Genomic DNA, 27,660 nt, shown 5'->3' on the forward strand with positions numbered 1-27,660 from the left:
TCAATGATACTCCTTAAAGGTCCCCTCGGTATCACGGCACCTTCCATCCATTCTATACGGCATGTCTTTCGCCAACAAAACACAATGACAAACTTCCTTAATTGCTAAGAGCACTCTCAAGAAAAATGTCGTGTGGCAAGAGTGGATTGAGAGGTGATCGTGTTGTATAAGAGTGCTAAACATGGGCACTGGGGCACTCTCCCTCCTTTGGATTTCCAAAAAAAAAGAAGGGAAAAGGGTCAAATACAATCTTGAACTTTTGATAAGAACTTGTGGGTAACCTGTAATTGCAGGCCAATTAGATTTCCAGAGAACATCCGGCCAAAATCGACAACCGGTTAGTATTTTGCTTTAGTTATTATTGCATTTACTTTTTCGACCTTTAATTATTTGCTTTAGTTAGATTTTAGAGTTAGAGTGTGAAGCTGAGTGCTTTGATTTTCAAGAGGTTTGTTTAGGGAAAACTTAGTCTATATATATATTTTGGTTTGAAGAGTGTGGGGGATTGTAATACAATCTAACAGACCGATCCTATCTTGCAATTAAGCACCCCTGCGAACCTAGTAAGCCAAGTCACTTCCTCAGCTCTGAATGTCTTCACCCCATCGTACAATTCGTTGTGCTTTTTCATGAAATTCGGATCTCCAGACTGAACAAAGAAAGCTCCGTTCATATATATATCTCCCTGCGATCTCCAATTCCACTTCTTCCATTCCGCAGGAGTCCCCGCAGCTCTATGAGTTATCTCTCTTTTGTGTATGTCAAGAGGAGCGATGAATCGATTCCCCTGACTGATAATGGTGGGGTGAGCACTCCCTCCAATGGCGTACATGTTCCAGTGCGTGTAATCGTTGTTCACAACATGGATATATCCGAACCGACACCTCGGCATCCTCTGAATCAATCTCTTCCCGAAGTGGTTGAATGCGAGCGTGACTTGCATTATTTCATCTTTGGGGGACATATCGTTGGCGCCGAATAGCATCACGTCGTTATGATCCGTGAAGTGGCCGTTCGAAATTGTGATGGCCGTGGAGGCTTCGATCGCGTCGATGAGCCCGTCGTAACAGTTTTTCATGGACACGTGGTCGATCCAGACGTTGGAAGAGCCGAAGATGGAGATCCCGTCGCCGTCGCTCTGGGTTCGGAGTCCGAAGTGGTCTATAGCGTCGCGTACCATGCCGCCGTTTCCTTGGACGATGTCGTGGACGTGGATCCCGTGGATGATCACGTTCTTCACGAACTGCATGGTTATCCCGGCCCCACCGATGATGTAGACCTGGGCCCCACGCCCGTCGATCGTCTTATCGCCTTGCATGAGGAGCTCCTGCTGGAGCCTGATGGTCATGTCTCGTCCGAAGATTATCCACAAGGGTTTCTTCTGGATGACCGCGTGTCTTAGGGTTCCGGGTTTGGGGTTTGCTTGATCATCGGAGCTGTCAGTAACGGTGTAGAACGGCCCGTTCTTGCCGCCTTTGGTTTTGTACCCAAACCCCATTCCGCAATCCGCTAACCTCTTCCGATTGGTAGCCCAGTCGGCGTGGCAACGCCAGCAACGATCGATCGGGTTTGTGGCATTACACGGCCCATGGTACTTTTTTGAACCCAAAAGATGCCTCGTTGTGCTATTCTCCATTGATGTCGTCGTCAAATCCTTCCCTTCTAATAGTGCCCTGCAGGATTTTATATATATCAAACCTTAATTAATTAATTAATTAAACTTGTGAGCATAAATATAATATAAACATAAATGTGTGTAGTCCAACTAACTAGATTACTAACACCAAATTAAACATATATACCTTCGAACTTCGAGATTCAAGGCGGTTGAAATGTTATGTGGATTGGGTTCATAAGCCTGTTGGGCATGTTCCCAGGCTTCAGCTGCTCGCCTCCGCCACACCTCATCAAACTCACCAATGTGACCAACTGATGCGGGGATTATCGCCGCAAGAGTAACCACAACCAAGAAGAAACAATAATATCCCTTCATTTTGATGGGTATTTTTTTTTTTTTCTAAATAAAAAATTATATTATTTTGATAGGGGTTGAACCGCTGTTTTGGGTTCAACCCTTTTGAATTGATCCGACTGAACCTCAACTCTTGATCTTAATTCAGAGAGGTTTGGTCGTAACAACGGTGTTTATTGAGTGAATGAATGAAGAATGTCTTTACTACTGAATTATTTATATTGACATATATTGATTTTAGGCCACAACTAAATCCTAGAAAAGTGGCATTGCCACTCATTTTTCTTGCGGTAAACTTCCTGACATCTACAGAACGAAAATAGGGAAAAAAAAAGTTTATAAAGTAAAAAGTGAATTGGTCAAAAATTTTTATCCCACTTTAAAGGATGTTTTAACTTTTAAGGTACTCCACAAGTATTTAAAAAAAAAAAAAAAAAACTAATGTGAAACAACCCAATAAAATCACTCTTCTTGATCAAATGTTGAGACGTGAAGAGCTTATTAATTAGCCGGCTCATAATATAGTGACAAAGATGTGAAAAAAATATTAATATTAATGAACCAACATCTATATGAAATATTCAACAACATAATTAGCTGCACGACATATGAAACAATATATTAATATTAATGAACCAACATCCATATGAAATATTCAACAATGTAATGTAAGACATATGAAATTGTTCATTGAAATGGTGTTGCTACTTTCTGATGAACCAAAATTAACACTTATTAGAGATTGGATATAATTAGTTTTCCTTGTGGTATAATAAGATTTTTTTTTTGAAAAGTATAATACGATTAATTAAATAAGGTAAATAATATTTTTTTTTCGCCACGAGATATAATCGTACGTTAGTACAATTCCCAAATTAAAAGCGATGGAATTGCATTCACATGTGACGTTAACGTTACTACTTCATGTATAAAAGTCTTGAAAGCTTGCAAGAGTTGAATTTCAAATATACTTTGTCGAGCAAAGGGATTCTAGATATATTTTTGTGGGCTCAAATTTATTTAAAAGGTTATTATTATTATTATTATTATTATTATTATTATTACTATTATTATTATTATTATTACTACTACTACTACTACTACTAGGCATTTTTATGCACAATATGGTCAAAGTGGTGTTACCTAAACTTTTAAATTAATCACCCATAGTCCTTAGACTTTCAAATTATTACCACTCATGTTCCAAGTTAACCACCCATGGTCCTTCAACTTTCAAAACTTAACCAAGGCATACTAAGCCTGCGCTCGGCCATGTTGAGGACGAAGAGCTCGAGCATCGCGAGACCAAGGCACATTGAGCCCAAGCTCTATCACTTTGACTGATAAGCTAACTATCCTAGCAAAGGTGTTATGCAAAAGTCAACAGAGCCAGGAGCTCAGTGTTATTTAGGTCAAATTATAATGAGGGAAAATATGCATGGTATGAAGTGTTTCAACAGTATGGAGAAGATTTTATCGGCAATATAATAAAGATGGAGGTGGCCCCAGAATGGCTAGCCTTTAGGGGTGACCAGAATCTGGAATGGAAGCTGCGTTTCAATTCCCAACTTTAATTAAATCAGTGGGACATTCATGTTGCCTTCATCATAGACCAGTGTCCACATTTCATCTCAATTTCACCATCAATTATCTACACTACTCCTACTCAAATTGATTTGATTTCAAATCCCGTTTTTGCTAGAAATGTTGTCTTTGACTCTTTGTAATGTATTACAAGTTTACAACTATATCAAATTAATATTGAATAAACTTTTCGATTAGGTTAAAATTTAATTAAATTACATATCATCAATATGTAATAGTATAATAGGACTTCGATCATAAGAAGTTGTAGAAGGATAGTTAAACTTAAAAGAGACACCACTTGTTAGATTGATTTTTTACGTGACGCATTATTCATAGAATGAAAATAGAGCGAACAGGAATATGAATTGAGAAGGAAAGGAACATAACAGAAATATAATAGAAATGTTATTAGGTGTAGACGTGTCCACACTTTTTGTAGGAGATGTGTTCTGACCTGAATCATATCCTTGTACATAAACACACACACACACTAGTTTCACACGCGCATTGCGGGATTGATTTAATGCTCAATATTTGTATTTAAATAAGTAATTCAAAGTATATAAATGCAAGATTATATATGAGAAGTTCATTATAGTTGACATTAAAATTAATGTTTAATTTGCACTTTTCTAAAAACAATTATCTAAATACTTATTGTAGTTGGTATGGTATTAGATACTATATGCTACTTTTGGTTGGAATTAGTCTAAGTTTTGTTAATTCGCTTTTGGATAGGTTTGTCATTGTTTTCGTCTTCATTTATTATCCGCTTCTTTATTGTTGGTAGTGTCTCATGTGCAATTGGGTTATTGGTGTTAATTAGCTAGTTTGCGAAAAGAACATATTTTGTCTAATTAGTCTTGTTACATTAAAGAAATAGATGCATAGAATCTCTAAGTTGATTCCTTATACTAATATTAATAAAATTGATCCTGTCATATTTAGACATTGATCATCCTACATTGATAGACCAAATTAGTCCACATTTATCACGAGAACTGAAACCTAATTTACATTTGATCATATTATATATATAATATATATATATATATATATATATATATATATATATATATATATATATATATATATATATAATGATATTTTTGGCATTTTAAATAATTAATTATTTCTAATGTGGTAAGAATAGCTAATAGGATTAGGAATCTTGGGATTAGGAATGACTATTTTTGTTGCAATGGAATAAGTGAATAACCAATTCTATAAAATTATATTACATGACATAAATAGTGATATTTTATTACCGATATATTCCGCGAACCCAATGCCATATGAGGATGGACTTCCCTATTAGGCTTGGATACATGCCTATCATTGGTACTCATATTGATAATCAATTTATATTAATTAGTTGATACATTATTAGATATTCTTGAGGGTATTACCCATCAATCTAGGACAGTCATATATATATATATATATATATATATATATATATATATATATNATATATATATATATATATATATATATATATATATATATATATATATATATATATATATATATATATATATAATGAGATAATAGGATGGGGAATGTTGGGATTAGGAATGACCATTTTTGTTGCAATGAGATTAGAATTAGTGAATAATCAATTCCATAAAGTTATATTACATGACATGCATAAAAAAAAATGATATGTTATTACTGATCTATTCCGTAAACTAAAATGCCATATGATGATATTAGGATGGACTCCTCTCTTAGGCTGGGATATATACATGCATATATCATTGGTACTCATATTGATAATCAATTTGTATTAATTAGCTAACACATTATTAGATATTCTTGGGGGTATTACCCATCTAGGATAGCCCGAGGTTTAGGTAGTGTTAAGATCTTTGTGCTTCAAACTCAATCCATTATTAATAAGAGATAATACTATTTTACTACGTTGACTATTCAAATTAAATAATTTTACTTTAGATCGTCGATTATTAATTCAATCATTTTTTTCTAATTGACTAAATTATGTTTAATTAAAATATTTAAAAATATCTTAACTTTCACTGACCTTCACCATTTTCCAAAATCTATTTTTCAAATCTGCATAAAAAAATTCAAAGAATAATACCTCCACTAGTCAGGCCGGATTTTAAGGTGTGCAAGATGTGCAACAGCACAGGGTCCCAAAATATTGGGGGCCCCTAGTTCAGCCATGGCCTAATAGTTAGTATATGTATTTGTGATTATATTGGCCCAAATTAGGTTTTTTGCATTTTTCTCTTTGCAATTTTTCTTCAATTCGCAGTTTATTTATACTTTGATAGAGTCTCACTCATTTACTAGTACAGGATCACGCGAATCAAAAAATCGGCCCTGCCACTAGTCCACTTGATAGGGGTTTTCCAACTATAAAGTTAGTCAATAAACTAGTTCGAAGTATATATAAAGGTTGAATAGTGTATGATATGTAGAATAATGGTAGAATGAGGAGAGAATTGAAGGGTATTATTGATGAAAGATGTATTACAAAGTTAGGGGACAAGATCCCTATTTATTCTAGTAGATCCTTGACTCTTTAGACAAAGCAAGGTCATGCAAGGTTCCTTTAATTTTAGGACAAGAACGCTATTCCTATTCCTTCTACACTCTTGTTGTCTTAGACATATTAGGAATACTTATTAGGATTACCTTGCATCTTAGGTTATATTGACTTTAGCTTTTCAGTTTTACCGGTCCAATTTCATTCTCTCAGCCCATTTCACTCATCAATCTAGGCTCAAAATCTTGGCAAATTATTCTGTGGACCCAGCTCCAAAATACACAATTACATAGTACTGAATGTTTATAATTTATATACTGAAGTTTACAACTGAATATTCACAATTTACATACTGATGTTTACAATTCAAATTGTGAACATTCAGTATGTAAATGGACATGAGTTCACCTTGCAAGGTGGACCCCGGTCTATGATATAACTATTGCAAAATCTTTGACCCTATCAAATTGTGAACATTCAATATGTAAACTGTGAACATTCAATTCAATACGTAAATGGATACACGCGTCTATGGTATAACTATTGCGAAATCTTTGACCCCATCACCACTAATACAATATATGTTGCCTTAGATTTGAACTTAAAAAATATTACTTAGGTAAAAGATTGGAATACGACGAGGGTAGGTAGTGCATTAATAAACATTTTGATATTGAAAGCGAAAGTAAAAGAGATGAATTAAAGGAGATAATAGATTACTAGTGAGCTCACCACCATTCAACTTTATTAATCTTTTTTTTTTTAAATCTAACTTTTAATAATTTGTCACTATAAATGCAAAAGACATATCATGATGAGATGATACATGCAAAGATGGCTACGTCCAAAGTGGTCCCAACGCCTTACCCCTAATGTCAAATGTAAGAGTCGAAAATGATATGATGAGATGAGGTTGTTATCAAAGTGAAAGAGAGGTTTAATAGACAAATTAAGATTTGGAAAACTTGCATTGTAATTCATTGTTTGGTAACTTTTCCTTTATTCAAGTTGCTAGTGACCACTTACTATCCCAAAAGTTCTATTAATTGGAAGAAAATGGACTAGGCTAGCTGTCCTCAACATTTTTCCTTTTTCAAAATGGTCAAGTAGACATTTTTATCATCTTTACAAATAAATTGTTTGTCAAACTGACATGCTTTGTCGTTACATCTAAAAAGATTCTTCGATACCTTTTCTCATGAACAAAAAAAAGTGTGAATATTTTTATTATATCTAGTGGTTCATCTAGAAAAAGAAGGAAACAAAGTGATTTCTTCTAAAATTGTCTTTCATCATTTTCTTTGGTTATATAAGAAAGTATGCATTTGAGTTTAAGTTTGATTTTCATTGTGAATAATTATTCTAAAATATGTTAGGCTCATCATTTGCATGTAGTTTAGTCCCTTTATTTAATTATGAGTGGATACCTTATATAATTATGATTAAGTTGATACTATTTTTAGTTCATATATTTATCATTTCCAACAAAAGACGAAATTACCTCGCTCTCAGAGTCCCCATAATCTGATTCAATAGGATAGTGAAAGGATAAATCACGATGACTCAGCCGATTAGGTGGGAGGTTATATATTCATCCTCTTGAGTATGCACTTAGCTGCATATATGAATTTATAATTAATTTTTGTATCGCTTTAATATATAAAATGTTGAATATGTCTCATATAATGATAAATAGTTTTGTTCCCGTAGACGTAGCTAGACACATTATCGAATCACGTACGTCTTGTCTTCTCAATTAATAATATAATAGCTTTATTCTCGTGGACGTAGGCACATTCCCGGAGGCTTCTATATATTTTCCTGCCCATCCAATTCGGATCGGCAGTATAAGACTATAAGGGGGCGTTGAGATCCCCTTTTAATGAGGGAGCTCAACGCCCACTTCTTAATAGTTTTACGATGATCCCACATCAGTTTTTTTTTTAAATTTTATTATTGTTGTTGTTGTTGTTGTTATTATTATTGTTGTTATTATTATTATTATTATTATTATTATTATTATTATTATATTGTTGTTGTTGTTGTTGTTATTACCTTAATGATGATGTAGGAGATGAAAATTTGTAGACTAAATTTTTGTTACTTAATCAACCAACCTAAATTATACTTTAGCTAATTCGATTAATTGGTCTATAATGAAATTATGATTATATATATATAATTTATTTTATATTATATATTTGATACAATCATATTATAAAAATCGTGCTACATTTGATGGCTCTTAATGTACAAATAATTGGCTATTGTTGTTAGGGTAGTCATCCGATTCATTTGATTAATTTTGAATCAAATTTAGAGATGAAGACACCATATTGATAGATGAACAAGCAATCCCTAGAATGACATTCTTAGTAACAACTAATTACTCGTCACAATTATCATAAATTAGTGACAAAACTTGAAATCAACACAATTATTGTCACAATTTAGTAATTTTTGTTACGGAATTATAGAGCGTCACATATATTTGTAACAATTTCATCACAAAAAATGACAATATTAATGACAATAGTATTTTTTTCTCATAATTGTTTCACATTTATAATGGTACTAATCAATTGTATATTTTTTGGCAAAATAAGTTGTCACAAAAGATTTGTCACTAAATGTCTTCATTCTTGTAGTGCATGGAGTGATCTTCCTCATATGAGAGGTCATGAGTTTGAGTTGTATTAAAAAAACAAATTTTAATTTAATTAATAATTATAAATTTAATAACAAAATTGAATAAAGAAGTTGACAGTTGCATAGCATAAATTAGAAAAAAATTAATTAATTACAAAACTAAATATAAAAGTTAGTAGTAGCATAGAATAAATTTTAAAATATTTAATAACAAAATTAAATTAAAAATGTTAACAAAAAAGGAGAGAAACAACACACAGTTTTGATTAACAAATAAAAAAGAAATCACTATATTTCAGAGTTGCTGCTAGCGGGCGCGTGTTTACTGGGGCGAGGCGTGCACTACAAGCATGCATCTCTCTCTTTTGTTTTTTTTTTTTTTCTTTCATTCTCTGCCAAGAACCAAACTTGCAAGAGAAAGTTTGAACAAAAACCTTATCCTCTATTAGTCAAGAACCATCTCCTCATATGGTCTGAAAAAATTTCACAAAAATCTCCAATGAGGTTGCTCTTATAAACATTTGTTTTGTTGCATTAAAATTTATCACAACATCAGTAAATTTATTATAATAATTTCACTTTTATCAAAAATTAAGTTAAGTTCTATTTTTTAATCAATATTGAATTAAGAAGATATAGTTTATTTTATTTTAAAAAATTGTTAGGGCATCATTTTTATTATCGATTATAACTATCTACAACAATATTCATCTTTATTGCTACTACATTTACTACAAGTTTAAAACACTCATTTTGATTATATCGAAAATAATTATTTTTATTTTATATTAATTACTTAATATTTAAAATTTGTGCTAAACATTTACCTATTTTAACTTTCGTGTTAGATTTGGTGTTGGATATATATATATATATATATATATATATATATATATATATATGTAATAAACTTAGCCGATTTGTTAATTCAGTTAACCGATACTTTATAACCAAACTATCGGTAACTAAAAATTTTAAAAATCTTAGACCATTGACCAAACTGAAATGTTTTGTTTAAAAAATTTATTAATTGGATTCTTCAGCTCGACCGTTTAACAAATTTTCACTAAAATGTACACATTCCTAAAGATAATAATTAATATTTGTGTAAATAGTTAAATATAAGATTTTAATCATACACAAATTTGAAAAATAATTAAATAATTAATGTTTTCAATTATTAAGAAAGTATATTTATTGTAATCATTAATCCAAGATGACGTAATATATATATATATATATATATATATATATATATATATATATATATATATATATATATATATATCAGGTGTCGCCGCCCCTTAACGTGCGGACAATGCGGCCGCGCCACTATGTATACAAATATACACTACTCAATGTTAGAAAATGCACCACACAAATATGCATCATTAGGTACGCATCACCAAAAAACACACCACTATGTATGCAAATATATACCACACAGTGTTAACAAATGCACCATTAGGAGCAGGGGAGTCATGGTGCATTATTTTGGATGTGGTGTGTTTTTTTTATGTTTTTGTGTATTTTCACTGTGGTGTGTTTTCTAACATTGAGTGATGCATTTTCTAACATTGAGTGGTGCGAAGCGCACCGACCACACGGGAAGGCGCAACCACATTTAAAAAGATTTCTATATATATATATATATTTATTTATATACTGTAATTTTAAAAACTAACCTTTTAACATTTAAAATTAAAATTCAAAACCCAACATCTAATTCATAAAATCTATCTATATTCTTATATATAACATTGTAATTTAAAAAATTATCCCTTTAACAATTGAAAAGGTGTTTGGATTTAGTAAGCATATAAAACTTTGGTGATAGGGAGAACATAATCATGATATTTCAACTGGTTGGTAAACACTTTAAAAATAATTTTGTGGCTAGTCATTTCTTCTATCCTTTCTCATTGACATGATATTTCAACTGGTTTGGTAAACACTTGATATGCAAGCTGTCATTGTAAATTCACAAATTCTTGAAGAGGTTGCAAGGCTTGAGTAGGTGTGAATGATTTTTGTTTTTATCTCTTATTTTAAACCTTGTGCTTTCTACAGTAGTAATCATTTAAAACTTTTGTAGGCTTTAAAGTATGGTCAGCTTCTTGCAGATCTCATCATTGGTGATGATGATACTAGCTCCAAGAAGGGATGATGCTAAAGAAGATAAAATGGTTATAGATGGTGTGAATCAAGCTAATAGTGAGCATGGAGATAGTGTCATTGAACAAAACGATGGTCCTACAAAAATGGAGCAGGTACATTCAATTTATTACGTAAATATGGTCTCTGATTATCTCATCATTTGGTTCTTATGCATTAATTGGTTGTTGGCATGTCAATATATTACTCTGTATTTTTAATTATTTGCCTTTTGTGCTATGTCTTTAGCATTAAAATACTAATATTTCAAGAATTGTCAATAGAGAAACTCATTTACTTGGAACAAGAAGTATATTTGCTTTATTACATTGATTTTCTTTTGTTGTCATCATACATGTGCATGGGAAATGACCACATAAATATATTTATATAGTTACCTACATGTGTGTATATCTGGCCAGAATCTGCATATTCTTCCACTCCCCCTGCAAGCTCTTCTCATGCTCCTTCACCTTGGCTCAAGAGTTGAAGAAGAAGATCAAATAATCTAGTCTTTACTTGATGATTTCACTACTACAAAACTTAGCTACCACGGCGGTTATTTTTACACATACATGATGGTTTTTGAAGTACCGTGTAAGTGGCCGCCATGGTAAATAATTACTACCTCCGTTCCAAAATGGTTGTCTGATTCGTTTAACGAGGCTTGACTGAAGTTATTTTTAATTCAATTTTTAATAATATTAAGCTTAGCATTAATATATAAAATTTATATATTTAAAAACTACATTAAAAGTACTATTTAAATTTAAAAATAATAAAAAATTACTAAAAAAAAATAAGTAATGAAGAAAGAGTTGGTTTGACCAATGAATAGTACATAGGACAGGTAAAATGGGACAGAGTGAGTACTTTTTACAGTTGTTCTAAAGACTGACGCCTAATCATATATATTACGAACCTATATATGGCGGTTAAAAACTGACGTCTAATCATAAACATACACGCCATCTATTACAAATTTACGCATTACATATATACATTATAAGGCGGTTCTGAATAATAACTGCCGTCTAAAGTGTACTTTATACAACAGTTCCAAGTAATAACCGTCGTCTAAAGTGTATTTTATACGGCTGTTCCAAGTTATAACTGTCATCTATAACAAATTTATGCATTACATATATACTTTATAAGGCGGTTCTGAATAATAACTGCCGTCTATAAAAAATTTATGCATTACATATTTACTTTATAAGGTGGTTCTGAATACTAACTTTCGTCTAAAGTGTACTTTATACCGCGGTTCTGAGTAATAACCGCCGTATAACACAAATTTACGGAGTCATTTCTATTTTTGGTCCTACTTTTATTTGGGCATTGCCAATTTTAGTCCACTTCATTAATTTTTGCCACATTGCGGCCAGTCTTATTTAGTCCTTGCCACTTTTAGTCCACCGTTAAAATTTTTGTCAAATGATTGTCCAAAACAAGGGTACTTTTATTCTTTTCATGCTTTGATCATCTCCTTGACCCTTTGCAATGCTTGTAACACATTTTCATCCAATGAAGAGGTCCAGCGAAAGCCATGTAACCCTTTGCAATGGCTGTAACCACTGAACAAGGAAGGATAACCAAGAAAAACACACGAAACAGGCCTATAGTCCATCTTATGCTTATTATAAGGCCGAAGACACGGAAAACACTCACAGCCAAAGACACGCAGCAAGTTATAGTCCGAAGGTTTATGAAAGAGAAGACTATAAGGACTTACATTGTTAGTAACAGACGAAGGCAAACGATTAATCAAATAAACTGCAGACTCAAAAGCGTAAGACCAATAGCACCGAGGAACCCCATTATGAGCTAACAACGCAAGACCGTTTTCAACAATATGACGATGTCTACGCTCAACCCTACCATTATGTTCATGAGTATGAGGGCAAGACTGGCGATGGACGATCCCAGCGGCCGTGAAAACCGCATGAAGTTTGCGATACTCACCCCCGAGATCAAATTGAATAGATTTAATGGAACGCGAAAAGAATTTTTCAACATAAGCACAAAAATTGGCAAAGACAGAGTATATATCAGTTTTCAACTTCAATGGATAAAACCAAACAAACCGAGAATAATCATCGACAAAAATCACAAAATAACGAAACCCATCAACAGAAAGCATAGGAGTCGAACCCCAAATATCCGTGTACACAAGGTCCAAAACAAACCGACTAGAGTAATTAACACGAGAAAGCGGGAATCGAGCAGATTTCCCTAACTGACAAGCAGTACATAAATTATTAAGAGAACTAACAGTCCCACTAACAGGACAAACAGAAAGTACTTGACGCAGAACACGAAGGTGAGGATGCCCGAGACGACTATGCCATGTCTGAGGAGACGCACGAACAGACAGAAACGCAACAGGTGACGACACTGGAAGCTGGTATATACCCCCAGAGCTAGAGCCATTAAGAAGAACCATGTGGGTGCGATGGTCCTTCACAAAAAAATAAGTAGGGTGAAACTCAAAATAGACATCATTATCAGGAGTGAATTTATGTACAAATAACAAAGAGGCCTTTAATTGAGAAATACGTAAAATATGGCTAAGAGACAGTGACCGTAACGAAGAAGGAATAGAAAGAGAACCAGTGTGAGAAATCGACAAACCGGTACCATCACCAACTCGAAGAAACCCGCCACCAATGTAAGGCTCAACATCTAGCAGACCATCTAGCTGGGGTGTGGCGTGAGCATTAGCACCTGTGTCCGGATACCAAACATTAGAAAATGGTGCAGAGGTAAAATCATCAACTGGAGCCTGATTGACCATGTTCACACGTGGCTTAAATTGAGGATGGGAACCAGAATTAAAAGCACCAGATGGTTGCTGTCCATAGCTCTGCATACCAGCAAACTGCCTAGACGAAAATCCAAAGCCAAAAGGTTGTTGCTAGCCAGACCAACGCGAACCACCGGAAGCCACCATCGAAGCAGCCGGATCCACGAACCTGCGGTAGCACGTCATCGCGGAATGGCCGGGCGCATCACACAACTGGCACTGAACACCACCACGACCACCGCGCTGGTTGCGTCCCCACTGCCCACGTTGCTGCCGACCCCCGACCGCGTCCTCCTTCATGAAACGAGCCACCATGCGAGGACTGAACATACAATGCAGCCGGCGGAGGAGCCACCAAAGCCGACGGCGGAGCATCATCTTGAAACATAAACTAATTAGCGTTCAAGAGGTCCGCCACCTGCGGGATCGTCAGCGGCACATCCTTGGTGGCTAGAGAGGACACCAAGGCATGATACTCCGGATGAAGACCCCTGAATATATGAAGGTTCTATTCGTTGAGATCGACTGGCCGACCGGCCTGAGCTAATTGCTCAACAAGAATCTGAGCACGACTCAAGTACTCCACCGGCGGTGAATCACCTTGACGAAGGCATTACAGTTGCGACAACAGAATGAGGGTGCGAGAACGTGAGCAGGAGCCAAGAGCCGTTGCAACAGCATACCATACAGCCCTGGAAGTCTCGTGACCAATTGCCAAATAGAGAACCTCTTCAGCCATTGAAGAGATTAGCATGCTCAAAATGGATTGATCTTGCTGAACCCATTGAGCAAAAGCGGGATTAGAAACAAGCAGCAAAGAAGAAGCCGTTGCAGCAGGCAGAGCGGCGGACGACGACGGAGGAAGAAACTCCGGCGGACACGGGTGAGACCCATCTACAAACCCATATAAGTTCTGTCCGCGTAAAAATGGAACAAGTTGCGCCTTCCAAAACAAAAAAATTGGTCGTTGAAAGCTTGATGGACACGTAGTGGTGAGCTTGCTGCAACATATTCGGAGCAGGCAACGGCTGGGCAGACGAAACCTCAGTGACCGTGCGACTCGACGAAACTGTTTGACCATCACTAGCACCAACAGAAACGTTATTAGTGGCCACCGCTCGCAACGGATTATTTTCGTCGCAAAATGAAATATAACAAGCCTTGACACTATAGAATGGATTCCGCAGCGAAAATGTAAAATTCCGTCGCAAAACGCGATTTGCGACGGAATTTCGCGTTTTCACGGCAGAATTTTTACGTCGCGAATCGCTATTTTTCTTGTAGTCGTTGCCCATAATTCTCATAACCTTGGCATTGTCCCTAGGGTCTAGAATACCCAATCACATCAACTTGTTCCACATTAGATGAAAAACCTTGGCAATTGGGGTCCAACAAGTAACAAGTCTGAGAATCATGATTTCCACCACAAATTGCACAACAAGCTACCATTTGCCATTATCTTGAGGACCAGGTGGAACACAAGGAGGCTTTGGCACAGAGTAAGGATTAGGAACATAAGAACCTTGTGGTGAAGGTGGTGGAAAAGGTTGGGACACTACCTGCGCACTTTGCTTTAGACTTTGCATCATCTGCTTGAGCATGTACTAGATAGAGTCTAACTAAGCCTGCATTGCCATCTTCTCTTCTACTTCAAACATCTTAGTTGGCTTATCCTTCTTAGGTAGGTCACTCCTCTCACTGTACCAATAGGCTGTATTAGAAGTAATCCTCTCAATTAACGGTTCACCATAATCTGGGCCCATATCAATGAAAATACCTCCAAAAGATGAGGTATCAAGAATGGTCTTAGCATTGTCCAATAGACCCTCATAAAAAGATGAGATAAAGTCCCCAAGAGTCATCAAATTCTTTGGGCACTACATCCTCAATTCCTTGAATCGCTTCCAAGCCTCATAAAGATTCTCATTACCAAACTGTTGGAAGTTCTGAATTTGTTTCTTCAACTTAGCAGCCTTAGAAGGAGGACAGTACTCTTGCATGAAAGCCTTGTAAAATTGCTCCCAAGTGACGAAGTGGTTGGCAGGTGATATCTCTATTTCTGAACCATTATCCATTCCTTATTTTAGTTGTTTTTTGTGCATATTGTCTTTATCTTAGTGGAATTGAGACTCGTTTGTGTGTTATATTGTTCTAAGGTTTAATTTGTCCACATCGAGCAGCAAAGGAAGAATTTTGGAATATTTTAGATCAATTTTGGAAGCAGATGAACTTGCCTAAGGAAAGAAAGGAGCAGCAGAGTGCAAAAGGAAACAAGAAACAAAGATGGGCGACATCTCACGGCCACCCTCACAGCCGTGAGGCACTAAAGCTGGATCAAGATCCATGACCTCCTCACGGCCAAGCTCATGGCCGTGAGCAGTGAGGTAGGCCGGGAAGTCTGTGCAGAATCCTATTTAATCTACGTTTTTCTGGTTTTTGGGGGATTATGAACCTTAGACTTGTTTTAGCTTATTTTTCCTCTTCTCTTTAGATTTCCATAGCATAGTTTAGCCTAGTTTTACATACATTGCTTTGATTTCAAGCTTGGATTGTGGATTGGAGTTGGATTTCTTCTTCTTCATAGTAAAGATTTCTCCTTTCTTTATTTGCTTTATTCTTAAGATTTCTTGCTATGTTTATGGTTATTCGTTATAGTTTTGCCTGGTTTACCATTATGATGCACGAGTAGTTCGCTTTAGGGTTTGGATTAGGATCCTATTGCTATTCTTGATGTTAGGTTTGTGATTATTGCATAAAGGGGATGAATTGTTTCCATAGGGTTTATGTTTGAATTGGATTATGAATTCTTCTTGTCATTGATTGATGGCCAGCAACTGCTAGCTTGTTTTGGAGAGGATTTCATCTCAATGAGAGTTGGATGAAAGACTCAAGCCTAACCAATTTCAAATTCAATTTTCCTACTATGAGAATATGGGTAATTTGGAAGCTTATAATGCTTGTATGTAACAAACTTATTATTCATAAATTATAAGGGTGTGTTTGGTTGACGGGTTTTGGTATAAGGTATGGGTATCAAAGTGATTGTTATTGTTTGGTTGACAGGTTTTTTGAATACTACTATGGGTTTGGAATACCCCATTAATTGAAAAGCTCATACCGTTATTAAATAAGGGTTCCATTTCCCTTCCTCCTTAGTCCTTTCTCCTCCAACTATTAATAATCATTCTCATTCCACCCTACTACCAAACATGCAAAATACTTTCACCAAAACTCATTACCCTTACCAAGTATTTGATACTCATACCGATTCCGATTCCCATGTACGAACCAAACACACCCTACGTATTATATTTTCATATTGACCTGACCCGTCACACGATAAGGATCTGTGGGACGGAAATCGCTTATGATTATTTTGTTTTAAAAAAAAGAGGTATAAAATTGGGAGGGGAAATAAGAATTGACGCAACAAAAATTGTAAAAGAGCATAAAAAAGCCAAAATGGGAGTGAGGAACTGTTTGGTCAGTTGGGAGTTTGGAAATAAAGATTAAAAAGGGAATAGTATTTGAAGAAATGAATTAAGGCAGCGGGCCCCACTCCCTGACTTGTACTGCTAACCCTTTGGACAACTGTGCAAGTGCAAAACCATCATCCATCTTCGTCTTATCATCACCCTTTACATGTTCTGCTTTTGTCTTGCAAGCTGGACCCCACTTCCACCTTGCCACGCGTCGCCATCTCCTTCATTTTCCCTCTGCGTGTCCACTTTTCACTGCCCCTCTCCTTTCAGTTACGGTTTCTTCACACGTTTTACTCTTAAACTGAAAGTCCGTTAAAAGTTATTTTTTATTTTATACCCAATTTCTACCGTGTATCACCCCACTGTGTAAATTATTTGATGTGTGATTTAAAGTAAAAATTGGGACAAATTATCATTTACCATCTAGTCATCAAGATAGATATGTACTACACCAATGTATATACACTTGTGAGTGTTCATAATCATGGTACATCACTGTGCTTGCAATATCCTGGTACCGTATGGTATTAGTATATTTATTATTTTAGTGTTTATACTTTATGTACTATAGTTAATGCATATGGTCATGATTTATTGATGATTTGTTAGCATTGATTTTGATTAATGTGGTTATTGAGATTTAGAAGGCTGTGCTATTTTTAAGTTATAGAAAAAAAAAATTGAGTAACAAGAGAAATTCACAATCATTAATTGAGGATGTGTATATTGGATAAATTCTGTTTTTTTACCACAATGAGGTAAACCAACCTCTGTCTTGTGACCTTGACTAATAAAGGGTCATAATGTGATAAATTAGTCTAAGTTGCTTATAAGTTATAACTCATCGTCTTAAGACAAGAAGATCAATAGACTATTGGAGTCAAACTTGTAACATTTTGATTATTAAGTCAATAATTTGACCAATTTGAATACTTAATTTTTTTCTGTCTATACATACTTTCTCAGCTCAAACGGTCAATGCCGCTACTGGGATTCGAACCTGTGACCCACAGTTAATCAGTTATGTCACTCTTCGAAAGTCTTTGGCAATCAAAATACTTAGTTTGGTTTTTTCCAAAGGTATCCCTACAGTCAGAAAACTAATCCTTCAAAATACTTAGTTTGATTTTTTTTTTTCCAAAGGTATCCCTCCAGCCGAGCCGACAGACAGAAGACTAATCATCAGTCCCAACGGCCATAAATAAAAGTATCTTGGAAAATAAAAACAAAAATAATTTCATAAATTGTCCAGTTATAGATGGTGACATATGAGACAGGGTGGGTTCATAATTACGGTATACCACCGTAATTACGGCGACCGTATACCATATAAAACGAAGGCGTGGGTTGGGCTAAGCCAAACTAGAAGCAAGCAATTCAGCTCACCTCTTCTCTCTCTCTCTCTTTCTCTCTTTCTCTCTCTGTATTTTTGTACGGCATAGCCATACCATGCTCTTTCTCCTCTTCTTGTTTCTGCAAAATTTCCAAATCCCACAACACCAAACGCCGCCGCATCTTTTCCAATTTAGCTAAATTCTACTGTTCCTTCAATTTTTCTGTTGTGAAATTGTGATCTCTAATAAGCTAGCTTGGTTGGTTGATTGATTAATGGAGAGCACCGATTCGTCGAGCGGGTCCCAGCAGCCGCAGCTCCCGCCGGGGTTCCGCTTCCACCCCACCGACGAGGAGCTGGTGGTCCACTACCTCAAGAAGAAGGTCGCCTCCGCCACCCTCCCGGTGGCCATCATCGCCGAGGTCGATCTTTACAAGTTTGATCCCTGGGAACTACCCGGTATATATCATTAATTAGCTAGTTTAATTGTGAGCATAATATGTGTAGTTCAACTATCAACTTAGAACTTTTAGTTGAGATTGAGCACATGCTTTAATTAATCTATTTTTCTATCCTAATTTTGATTTCTTATGGTTTAAAATTTGTAGCTAAGGCGACGTTTGGAGAGCAAGAGTGGTATTTCTTTAGCCCTCGGGACAGGAAGTACCCTAACGGCGCCCGGCCGAACCGGGCGGCGACGTCCGGGTACTGGAAGGCTACCGGGACCGACAAGCCGGTGTTGACGGCCGGCGGGACGCAGAAAGTGGGAGTTAAGAAAGCGCTGGTGTTTTACGGCGGAAAGCCGCCCAAAGGGGTGAAGACTAATTGGATTATGCATGAGTATAGGCTTGCTGATAATAAACCCAATAACAAACCTCCCGGTTGTGATATCAACAAGAAAGGCTCTCTCAGGGTACGTTATTCTATCAATCGTGGATTTTAAGGTTTCTGTTTCTTTTGATCTTACATTTGAAAAGACCCAGATCTTTAGAGAGAGAGAGAGAATGATTAATGATTTTCTTGTTTTTTAGTTGGATGATTGGGTTTTGTGTCGGATTTACAAGAAAAACAACACGCAGAGGCCAATGGATCACGAAAGGGACGATTTGAATGAGATGTTGGGATCAATTCCATCTCCTATGCCCACAACAATCCAATTTGGCCAACAAAAATTTCATCATCATAATCATCATCAAGGACTACTCAAAGCCGCCGCAAACTACGGGGGTCTGTTAGAAAACGATCAGAACATCTACCAAGGAATGATTACTAGCAATGGATCGCCGATTGTCTCTCCGGCCGCCGCTAATCTCCTCCCTTCAAAACACCTCCCCGCCATGTACTGGACCGAAGACGCCCCGACCTGCAGCGACTCATCGCCGCTCACTAAAAAATTCCTCGCCGATGACAGCCACTTAACGGCCGCCCGGACCGACGACCAAAGCGGCGCCGGCGCCTCCGGCTCCATTGCCACCCTCCTCAGCCAACTCCCCCAACAGAACGTCGCCGGCGACGGCGTATTCCGGCAACCATACCAAGTCTCCGGCCTCAATTGGTACTCTTGAAAATTAAAATTGGACCGACAAAACAAAAAACAAAAAACAAAAAAACACACATGACATGCAACGCCTCCGCCTATATACATATGATCCCATATTCTTCTTCAATTCTCCTCTCTATTACAATCTTGCAGCACCGAGATTATGAACGGCCGGGATTAATCCAAGGATATTTCAAGCATAATGCGATACTAGCTAGGGAGATCCAATTGAAGACCATAGAAGAATACTTGGATGGTGAAAGTCTCTTGAACGTAGCCAATTTTAGGTGAGGCCCCTATAAATATTATTAATCTCTTTTTAGCCCCATCATTTTATATATACTCTTAATTTTGGCTTGTTTCGTATAATCATATATAAATATATAATAGAGATGCAAAGAAATCTTGTAATCTTGATGTGTAGAAAATTATAATTATATATATATATAGAAACATGTAATATGTATAGGTATTTATATATTTTAATTTCTTCTCTGCTGAATAAAATTAATATAATATTATCTCTGAACTAGAAGATCAAACTTTGTATACTGGTTCTTGAATTTTTAAATATGAGCAAAAAAGTGTACTATATATTTAGTTATCTTAATATGTAAAAATTATTGTTATTTATATCTTAATATAATACGAAGAAAAAATTGTACCTTTTAATTATCAGTCACAACATTATGCTATTGTCTTGTGAGGATTATATTATTTCCCTTAAAATGTACAAATTGAATTACCCAAAATGATATATATATATATATCAAATACATCATCTTATGTATATTCATCTCCTTAATCTTTTAAAAAGTTTGTTAACTTGTATTTTTTTATGCATATATATAACCCTTGAAATATAATGTATGATTTTTAAAATATAAATAAATAGAATTTTTACAAGGTATTATTACATGGTAATTCTTCAAAAATATTTTTCTTTTTACCATAATCACACCTTTCAAAAAATAAGAAAAAAAAAAGTCATCATGTATAACTCAGTGGTCGAAAGTCTTAAAGTGGATATAGCGCCCAACAATTATCCCGGTGTGAATCCTCAATGGAAGAGGATCGGGAGATCTCAGCCGGAGGAAAAAAACACAAAGCACTCAGACTTAACGATTCTAAAAGGGAGTTAATTGTTTTGAAATACGGCATGATACTATGTCATAATGTACAGTCCTATAAAAATTTTTTGACATCAATGATTGATTAACCACAAAAATTGATGATGTATAAAGTATAAACTTATATTCTTGAGTGACGATGACTGACTTAAACGAAGAAGACTAGCTTATAATTTTTTTCCGTTGAGAATCAAATTTGTAAATTTATAATTATCAAGTCAATCGTCTGACTAACTTATTAGATTTGCCACCATAGAAACGCAAATTCGAAGAATTATAACTCGTTTACATAGCTGATAGTCCAATCATGAAAATAAAAATCTTAAACAGTTAAACTAATGATCGAAACATAATGGTTGTGAAAAGACAAAATTAAAAAATCAAGAATCAAGAGATTTGTTGTAAATAACGGCAGCATGACGGCGTCAAACAAGAATTCAAGCTATATAATATGGTGTATAATTAATAGAAAAATATATTTATTTTATCGTTATTGATGGAGACTGTATTCATTAATACATGGCATATATGGAGGTAAAGGGTCAATTCTGAAGGTGATGGAAGGAAATAATTATAAATTTAAACTTATTTTCATTGATTTGATCTCCAAAAATTAACTTTCAATAAATAAAATAAAATAAAATAAAAAGAATTCCAGGCTACATTTTTCTCATATGAATAAAAGTACAATGCAATTATGGTCATTTTTTTCAATAAATACACAATCATTAGTTCATTACAATCTCTAAATATATCAATAATAACCACCAAGAATTTATTTCACTTTTAGTCCTTTGGCTTACAATCACTATTTTTGTTTGTTTAAAGTTTTAAGTAATTGACATTAAAATGTTTCGCTTCTAGTCCTTCAACTTTAAAAATGTTTTTCTAGCAATTAAAAATATCTAAAAACGTTTTCACTTTGTAAAAATTTCATCGAACTCCACCCTACTATATATGTATAGTAAGAGCACTATTGACATTTTGAATTTAGAGTGAATTTTTTTAAAAAAATAAAATTGATGCCAAGCACCTTAGACTTAGATGACACTTTTGTGGCTCTCTTTGAGACCTGGTGGTTGGATATTGAGGGAAGATCATAAGATCGAACTTTGGTGGTGATCTACGACTCAGACAGTCCATAGTATTCTAAAACAAAAACAAAAATTGATCAGTAAAATTATAAAATTCAATCACCATACAAGTAAAATGTCATTATATATACTCAAAAGACCAAAAGCACTTATCACCAATAACAAATAGAATCTAAATTATAAATTATCAATTCAACAGATTTGTAGTATTTAACTACGGAGTATTTATTAATGCATTACTTGTAATTACAAATTAAAAAGAGTAATTAATTATATTTATGCATTTTTGCCTTTATATTTTCACATTTTTCTCATGTTTTGTTTATTAAATTATAAAAGAATTTCAATTTTACATTTTCACAACTTTCATTCCCGTCTTACGTAGCTCCTGAATCTTTGTTTTCTATGCACTCTTTAAAATATCATCACATAAAATTGTTTACGGTTTTTGGATGGCAAAGGAAACTAGTTGTCAGTACCCGAGGGTGTGCACTGAGTAAATCTTGCCTTGTGACTCAAGCTGACAAAAGATTGCAGATTTGCAAGTAAACCAGCCCAAGTTACTCATAACTGACTAGCTTTAATCAAGAAGACCAATAAATTGTTTCCACTGAAAATCAAATTGAAACATTTTAATTATTAAGCTAACAGTCCGACCAGCTTGATTGTGATTTCCAAGAAGACTTGAATTTTAACCTTAGGAGCAAGGAAGCTCATAGAATTTTGAGTCTAGTCAATGAGAGAGAAAGAGAGAATGTGAGTGGGTGTGGATGTCATTATCTTGGAAGAGTTGATAAGACATGGCTAAGTATATTCCAAGACCCAAATATTATAGATCTCACATGTTGACAACAAGAGGCTAACCTCACTGCTCTCTTTTCTCTCTTTGCTGACTTTGGGACCAAAACCTCACTGTCATTAAATGGAATCATTATCTTAAGAGCCACAAAATTTTAATGTTTCATTATCCATCGTTAATTGCATTCCTTTCTAGGTAAAGGGTACAAAACAACTTTTAACATGATTTCATTTCACTACCCTTAATTTAGGAAATGGATTATGCAGTGGTGGGAAATATGTCACTATTATATGTTTCTATTATCTTCTTGATAACGAAGGATTTAATTCAATTCATTGTATGTATATGCACCAAAAGATTTATGCTTACTTACAGATAAATGTGTTACATCGACCCGTATATATATGTATAAGTATGTTTGTTACACGTCTCTTTCTTTCACGAACGTATTTTATGCATTATAGAAAAGATATGAATTTTTACTTGAACGAAAAAAATTTACGCATTGTTGATAAGCTGTATTTTCTTTAGGAAGTTATATACGTATACGCATTTATATAATAATGGTAAGCACACTATCTAAGAAAGTATGTGATATGGTAATATTATATTTACGTGTCAATATATATCTCCATCTTAAGAAATCAAATGTTAGGATCTTATCACTACTATATTTTTAAGTTTGCAATAATTATAAAATAAACTCCGCTCTTATTGTAAAGCATTTGTATAGTATGTGCCTTGCGTTGTCAGTTTCTGTGTCTTATGTTACGTAATTCTGTACCTGAAACAAATTAGTAATTATGTAACACACAACATATTTTGTGTATTATTTATGAATTTATGCATTGTGTTGCGAAATTATATCCATATAAAACATAAATTCTCCACCTATGGCAGAGGTGGCAAAGGCGGCTGCGAACCAGAGCTTCACTTTTGGGGAAGAAGAACAACAATTAAGGAAGAAGAAGGACAAGAACATGGAAAGACCAAATTGCCCCCTTGATTAACATAATTTGCCTAAAAAAATTCTCTGGAGACTTTTTGCCCGAGTGATCAAAATTAATAAAAATTGAATAGTTAAAGTACTAAATTAACAGTTTTAAAAGTTGTACGAGCCGTTGTTTGTACGTTATATAGATTTGGGGGATTTGGTATGTTGTAATTGTCATTGGCCTTAGCCATGGCCATTGGCTTTAGATTACAATTAACAAGACTCCAATAGTCACTGGACCAAAATTGAAATTAACTCTATAAAATTGTGTACCTTAAACAAATTAGTAGGTGTGTAAAATAAGTAAATGTATAACGTGTATGTGTCTTGCATTGTGAGTTTTTGTATCTTGTGTTATAAATTTCTGTACTAAGAGTATGAATTATGTACCTAGAATAGATGTGTCTTATGTTATGAGTTTATGTATTATGTTGTGAATTCTTTGTCTATAGAGCATAAATTATCTACCTAAATCAGATTTGAAAACAAGTAAATATATAACATGTGTATATGTGTCTTGCATTGCCAATTTTTGTATCTTATGTTGCATGCGTAATTCTGTACCTTTAAAAAATCAAAATAACACCGGTTTGATCCAAGGTCCACAATGTTATGTGGGCCCTGGTCTATGATACAAAATTGCATGAAAAAACACTTCATATATTTAAAATACTGACGTATTAAAATAATAAAACCACGTTATCATTTATATATTTATAATATAAGGAGTTTTTATATATATAAAAATAAGTAAATTAAATAATGAACAACTGATGGTACGGAATTATTTTTTGTTTTGAAAGGAATACGGAATTATTATTATTAATAAACAATATCAACAACAACAACAAAAAAGAATAAAAACAATAAATTATTTTTGAATGGGCACGGAAACATTGATCATAGAAGTAATTTTCTGTCCAAATAATCATTTCTTTAGTCAACTCATGTCTTGATTTGGCCGAAGATCCATGGTCATTGGAGATGTCGCCATTGAAGCCAATAGAAAAACATTAAAGAAAATAATAAAAAAATTTATAAAAATAACTTATAAAATTCAGAGCATATAAATTCTTTATAGGAATAGAGTTAGTAAAATATGTTCAATAGAGTTGGTTAAATTTTGAGTAATAAGTTTTGCTAGACAATGTTTGTAATTTACTTTTAATTTTTTTTATAAGAAAGGAAGCTTGCTTAATGCATTAAACCATAGTAAAGAACATCAAAAAGAAACATAGGAGGAGTGGTAAATCACTCGTAGCATTCAAACATCGAAACGGCCTCTCTGGTAATAGCATGGTTGCGTGGGCAACGCGATTCGCAGATCGCTTAGCAAAAAGGAAGCTGACGTCCTCAAATATCAACACTGCTTCTTTAACATCATCAATAAGAATACCAAGAGCAAAATTAAAAGGTTCGGAAGTAATAAAATAAAAAAACTTGTTGCACACCAACCCAACATCAGAATGTTGCACACCTCATCCAGTTCGGTATAGCTTAGAAAAGTCGTTGGGTTTATTTTTGTTTTGAAATTAATAGAGTATATTATTTCAAAATCTAAAACTTATACATTTTTAGTCAAATGTATGTGGTAACTTTTTATCTTTTTAACTTGAAATGAAATAGTTAAAAGTATAAGCATTAAAAAATAAAAATAAAAAATTAATTAACGGGGTTTTCAAAAAAAAAATAAAGTATTAACGGAGTAAGGAAATATGTGTCAAAAAATTAAAGTACAATCATTAAAACGCAATATATTAATATATAATTTGGATGAAAATTAGATTTTAAATTTAAAAATACAGCTCACTCTCTCTGTTTGGGAGAGTGGTAAAATTGGAGCAATGGAGGTTAAATTGGAGCTTTAATAGTTAGAAATATGAAAAAAAAAAAAAATTGTTTAGAAACACATTAGTGACTGCGAAATTAGAATGATAAATTATTATTATTATTATTATTATTATTATTATTATTATTATTATGTTATAGACATTTGTATAAAATCTATAAATAATAATTTGAAAAATGTGTCAAATACTCCATCTAAGTCGAATGAATATTGGGTCTAACTTTTTTTTTTTTTTTTAAAGTGTAATTGAATCGAATTGTTACATTTTTTTTAAAAGCGAGTCCAATTGTTACATATTTACAACTTATTGCTAATTTTGTATTGACTAAGCTTATGCATATACTATTTTTAAAGATGGCAATGATTTGGCATGACATATAAAATGAATTAGCCACCTTTTTTTTTTGAAAGACAAAATTCCTCCCCACAAAAAGAGCTCACTTGCCACTTGAGCTACCCAACTGGATATGAATTAGCCACCTTTAAAAAATTTAAAATTAAATAAAAATTGTTGCAAGATTGTCCCTGCCCAATAAGAAGACAATTTGGTTGTTGTCTCCTAGGATTTTTTAGACAGACATATTGTTAAATAATAATATTACGTCATTCATCCTATTTTATATGTCTAGTTTAGTAACCATGTTTAATTGAAATTATTTTTAATTTAATTTTTCATAATATTATGTTTAGTATTAGTATATAAAATTTATATATTTAAAAACTGTATAATATATTATTAAACAAAAAAATAAATTTAAAAATACGTAAGAAAATAAGTAAAGAAAATATGGTTAGACTAATAGCATGATTGTGTAAATTAAAAAAAAATTAAAAAAAAATTAACGACTATTGTTTAATTAATTCAAAGAAGATAGCCACGTCTTCCTTGATGGCTTTCTTTGTCTGACAAATAAAGATACCTGGTCTGGTGTTATTTATTTATTTATTTATCAATGATTCACATAATAACGTACTATTTTTTTTTTTTGTGGGAAAGACCCGTCAAAGACGGGAGATAAAAGCTACCAGACACATAATAATGTACTATGATTCATAGTATAATTTGAAAAATTCAAGCAAGTAATATATATAAATATAAGGCCCTGTTTGGTTGGATGTAGTTAGGGTGTAGTTGTAATTCATTGAATTGTAATTCAGTGAATTTGACAATTACAGTGTTTGGTTGGAGGTCCTCAAATTGGTGAATTACAATTCATGGGGTACCCCCCATGAATTGTAATTCGGTGTAGAGGAGGGGCATTAAAGACCATTTTGCCCCTCCTCCCAATCCTTTGTCTTTTTTTTTTTTTAATTTTTGAAATTATTATTATTATTATTATTATTATTATTGAAAGAATTATTATTATTATTATTATTATTATTATTATTATTATTATTACTACTATTGTTATTATTATTATTATTATTATTATTATTATTATTATTATTGAAAGAATTATTATTATTATTATTATTATTATTGAAAGAATTATTATTATTATTATTATTATTATTATTATTATTATTATTATTATTATTATTATTATTACTAGTATTTTCACCCGTGCATTGCACGGAATGAATTTGTTATAATATTTTAAGAAATATTTGAATCGATATACAATTATATAAATTATAACATCGAATATGAGTATGAATAAGTGTATAAATGCAATTATAGTATGAGTCTTCCTTGCATGCAACAAATATCACAAAAATTCAGTGTTCTAAAATAAGTGTATAAATGCAATAGGTA

At 33.7% G+C, this 27,660-nt stretch overlaps 2 protein-coding genes across 2 annotated transcripts; one reads left to right on the forward strand and one right to left on the reverse strand.

The window, feature by feature from the left end:
• Nucleotides 1–453: 453 nt before the first annotated feature.
• Nucleotides 454–2,141, reverse strand: LOC115998876 (probable pectate lyase P59). The gene is made up of 2 exons (XM_031238548.1): nt 1,803–2,141; nt 454–1,673 (listed from the first exon to the last, which is right to left on the reverse strand). Exons 1-2 carry the CDS (start codon nt 1,991–1,993, stop codon nt 518–520), a joined length of 1,347 nt encoding a protein of 448 aa, XP_031094408.1. The 5' UTR covers nt 1,994–2,141; the 3' UTR covers nt 454–517.
• Nucleotides 2,142–18,540: 16,399 nt separating this feature from the next.
• LOC116018434 (NAC transcription factor 56-like) lies at nt 18,541–20,500 on the forward strand. Its single transcript, XM_031258621.1, has 3 exons — nt 18,541–18,957; nt 19,107–19,411; nt 19,530–20,500. Exons 1-3 carry the CDS (start codon nt 18,774–18,776, stop codon nt 20,061–20,063), a joined length of 1,023 nt encoding a protein of 340 aa, XP_031114481.1. The 5' UTR covers nt 18,541–18,773; the 3' UTR covers nt 20,064–20,500.
• The last annotated feature ends 7,160 nt before the right edge of the window (nt 20,501–27,660 follow it).

Source organism: Ipomoea triloba, chromosome 1 (assembly GCF_003576645.1).
Source record: "Ipomoea triloba cultivar NCNSP0323 chromosome 1, ASM357664v1".
NCBI lineage: Eukaryota > Viridiplantae > Streptophyta > Magnoliopsida > Solanales > Convolvulaceae > Ipomoea > Ipomoea triloba.

What these genes read in the sequence shown, in the direction of transcription:
- LOC115998876 (XM_031238548.1), bottom strand. Translation starts at nt 1,993, where the DNA reads ATGAAGGGATATTATTGTTTCTTCTTGGTTGTGGTTACTCTTGCGGCG. An exon ending in TTGAATCTCGAAGTTCGAAG is followed by an intron (nt 1,674 to 1,802) that starts GTATATATGTTT and finishes AAAATCCTGCAG; the next exon opens with GGCACTATTAGAAGGGAAGG.
- LOC116018434 (XM_031258621.1), top strand. Translation starts at nt 18,774, where the DNA reads ATGGAGAGCACCGATTCGTCGAGCGGGTCCCAGCAGCCGCAGCTCCCG. An exon ending in TGATCCCTGGGAACTACCCG is followed by an intron (nt 18,958 to 19,106) that starts GTATATATCATT and finishes TAAAATTTGTAG; the next exon opens with CTAAGGCGACGTTTGGAGAG. An exon ending in ACAAGAAAGGCTCTCTCAGG is followed by an intron (nt 19,412 to 19,529) that starts GTACGTTATTCT and finishes CTTGTTTTTTAG; the next exon opens with TTGGATGATTGGGTTTTGTG.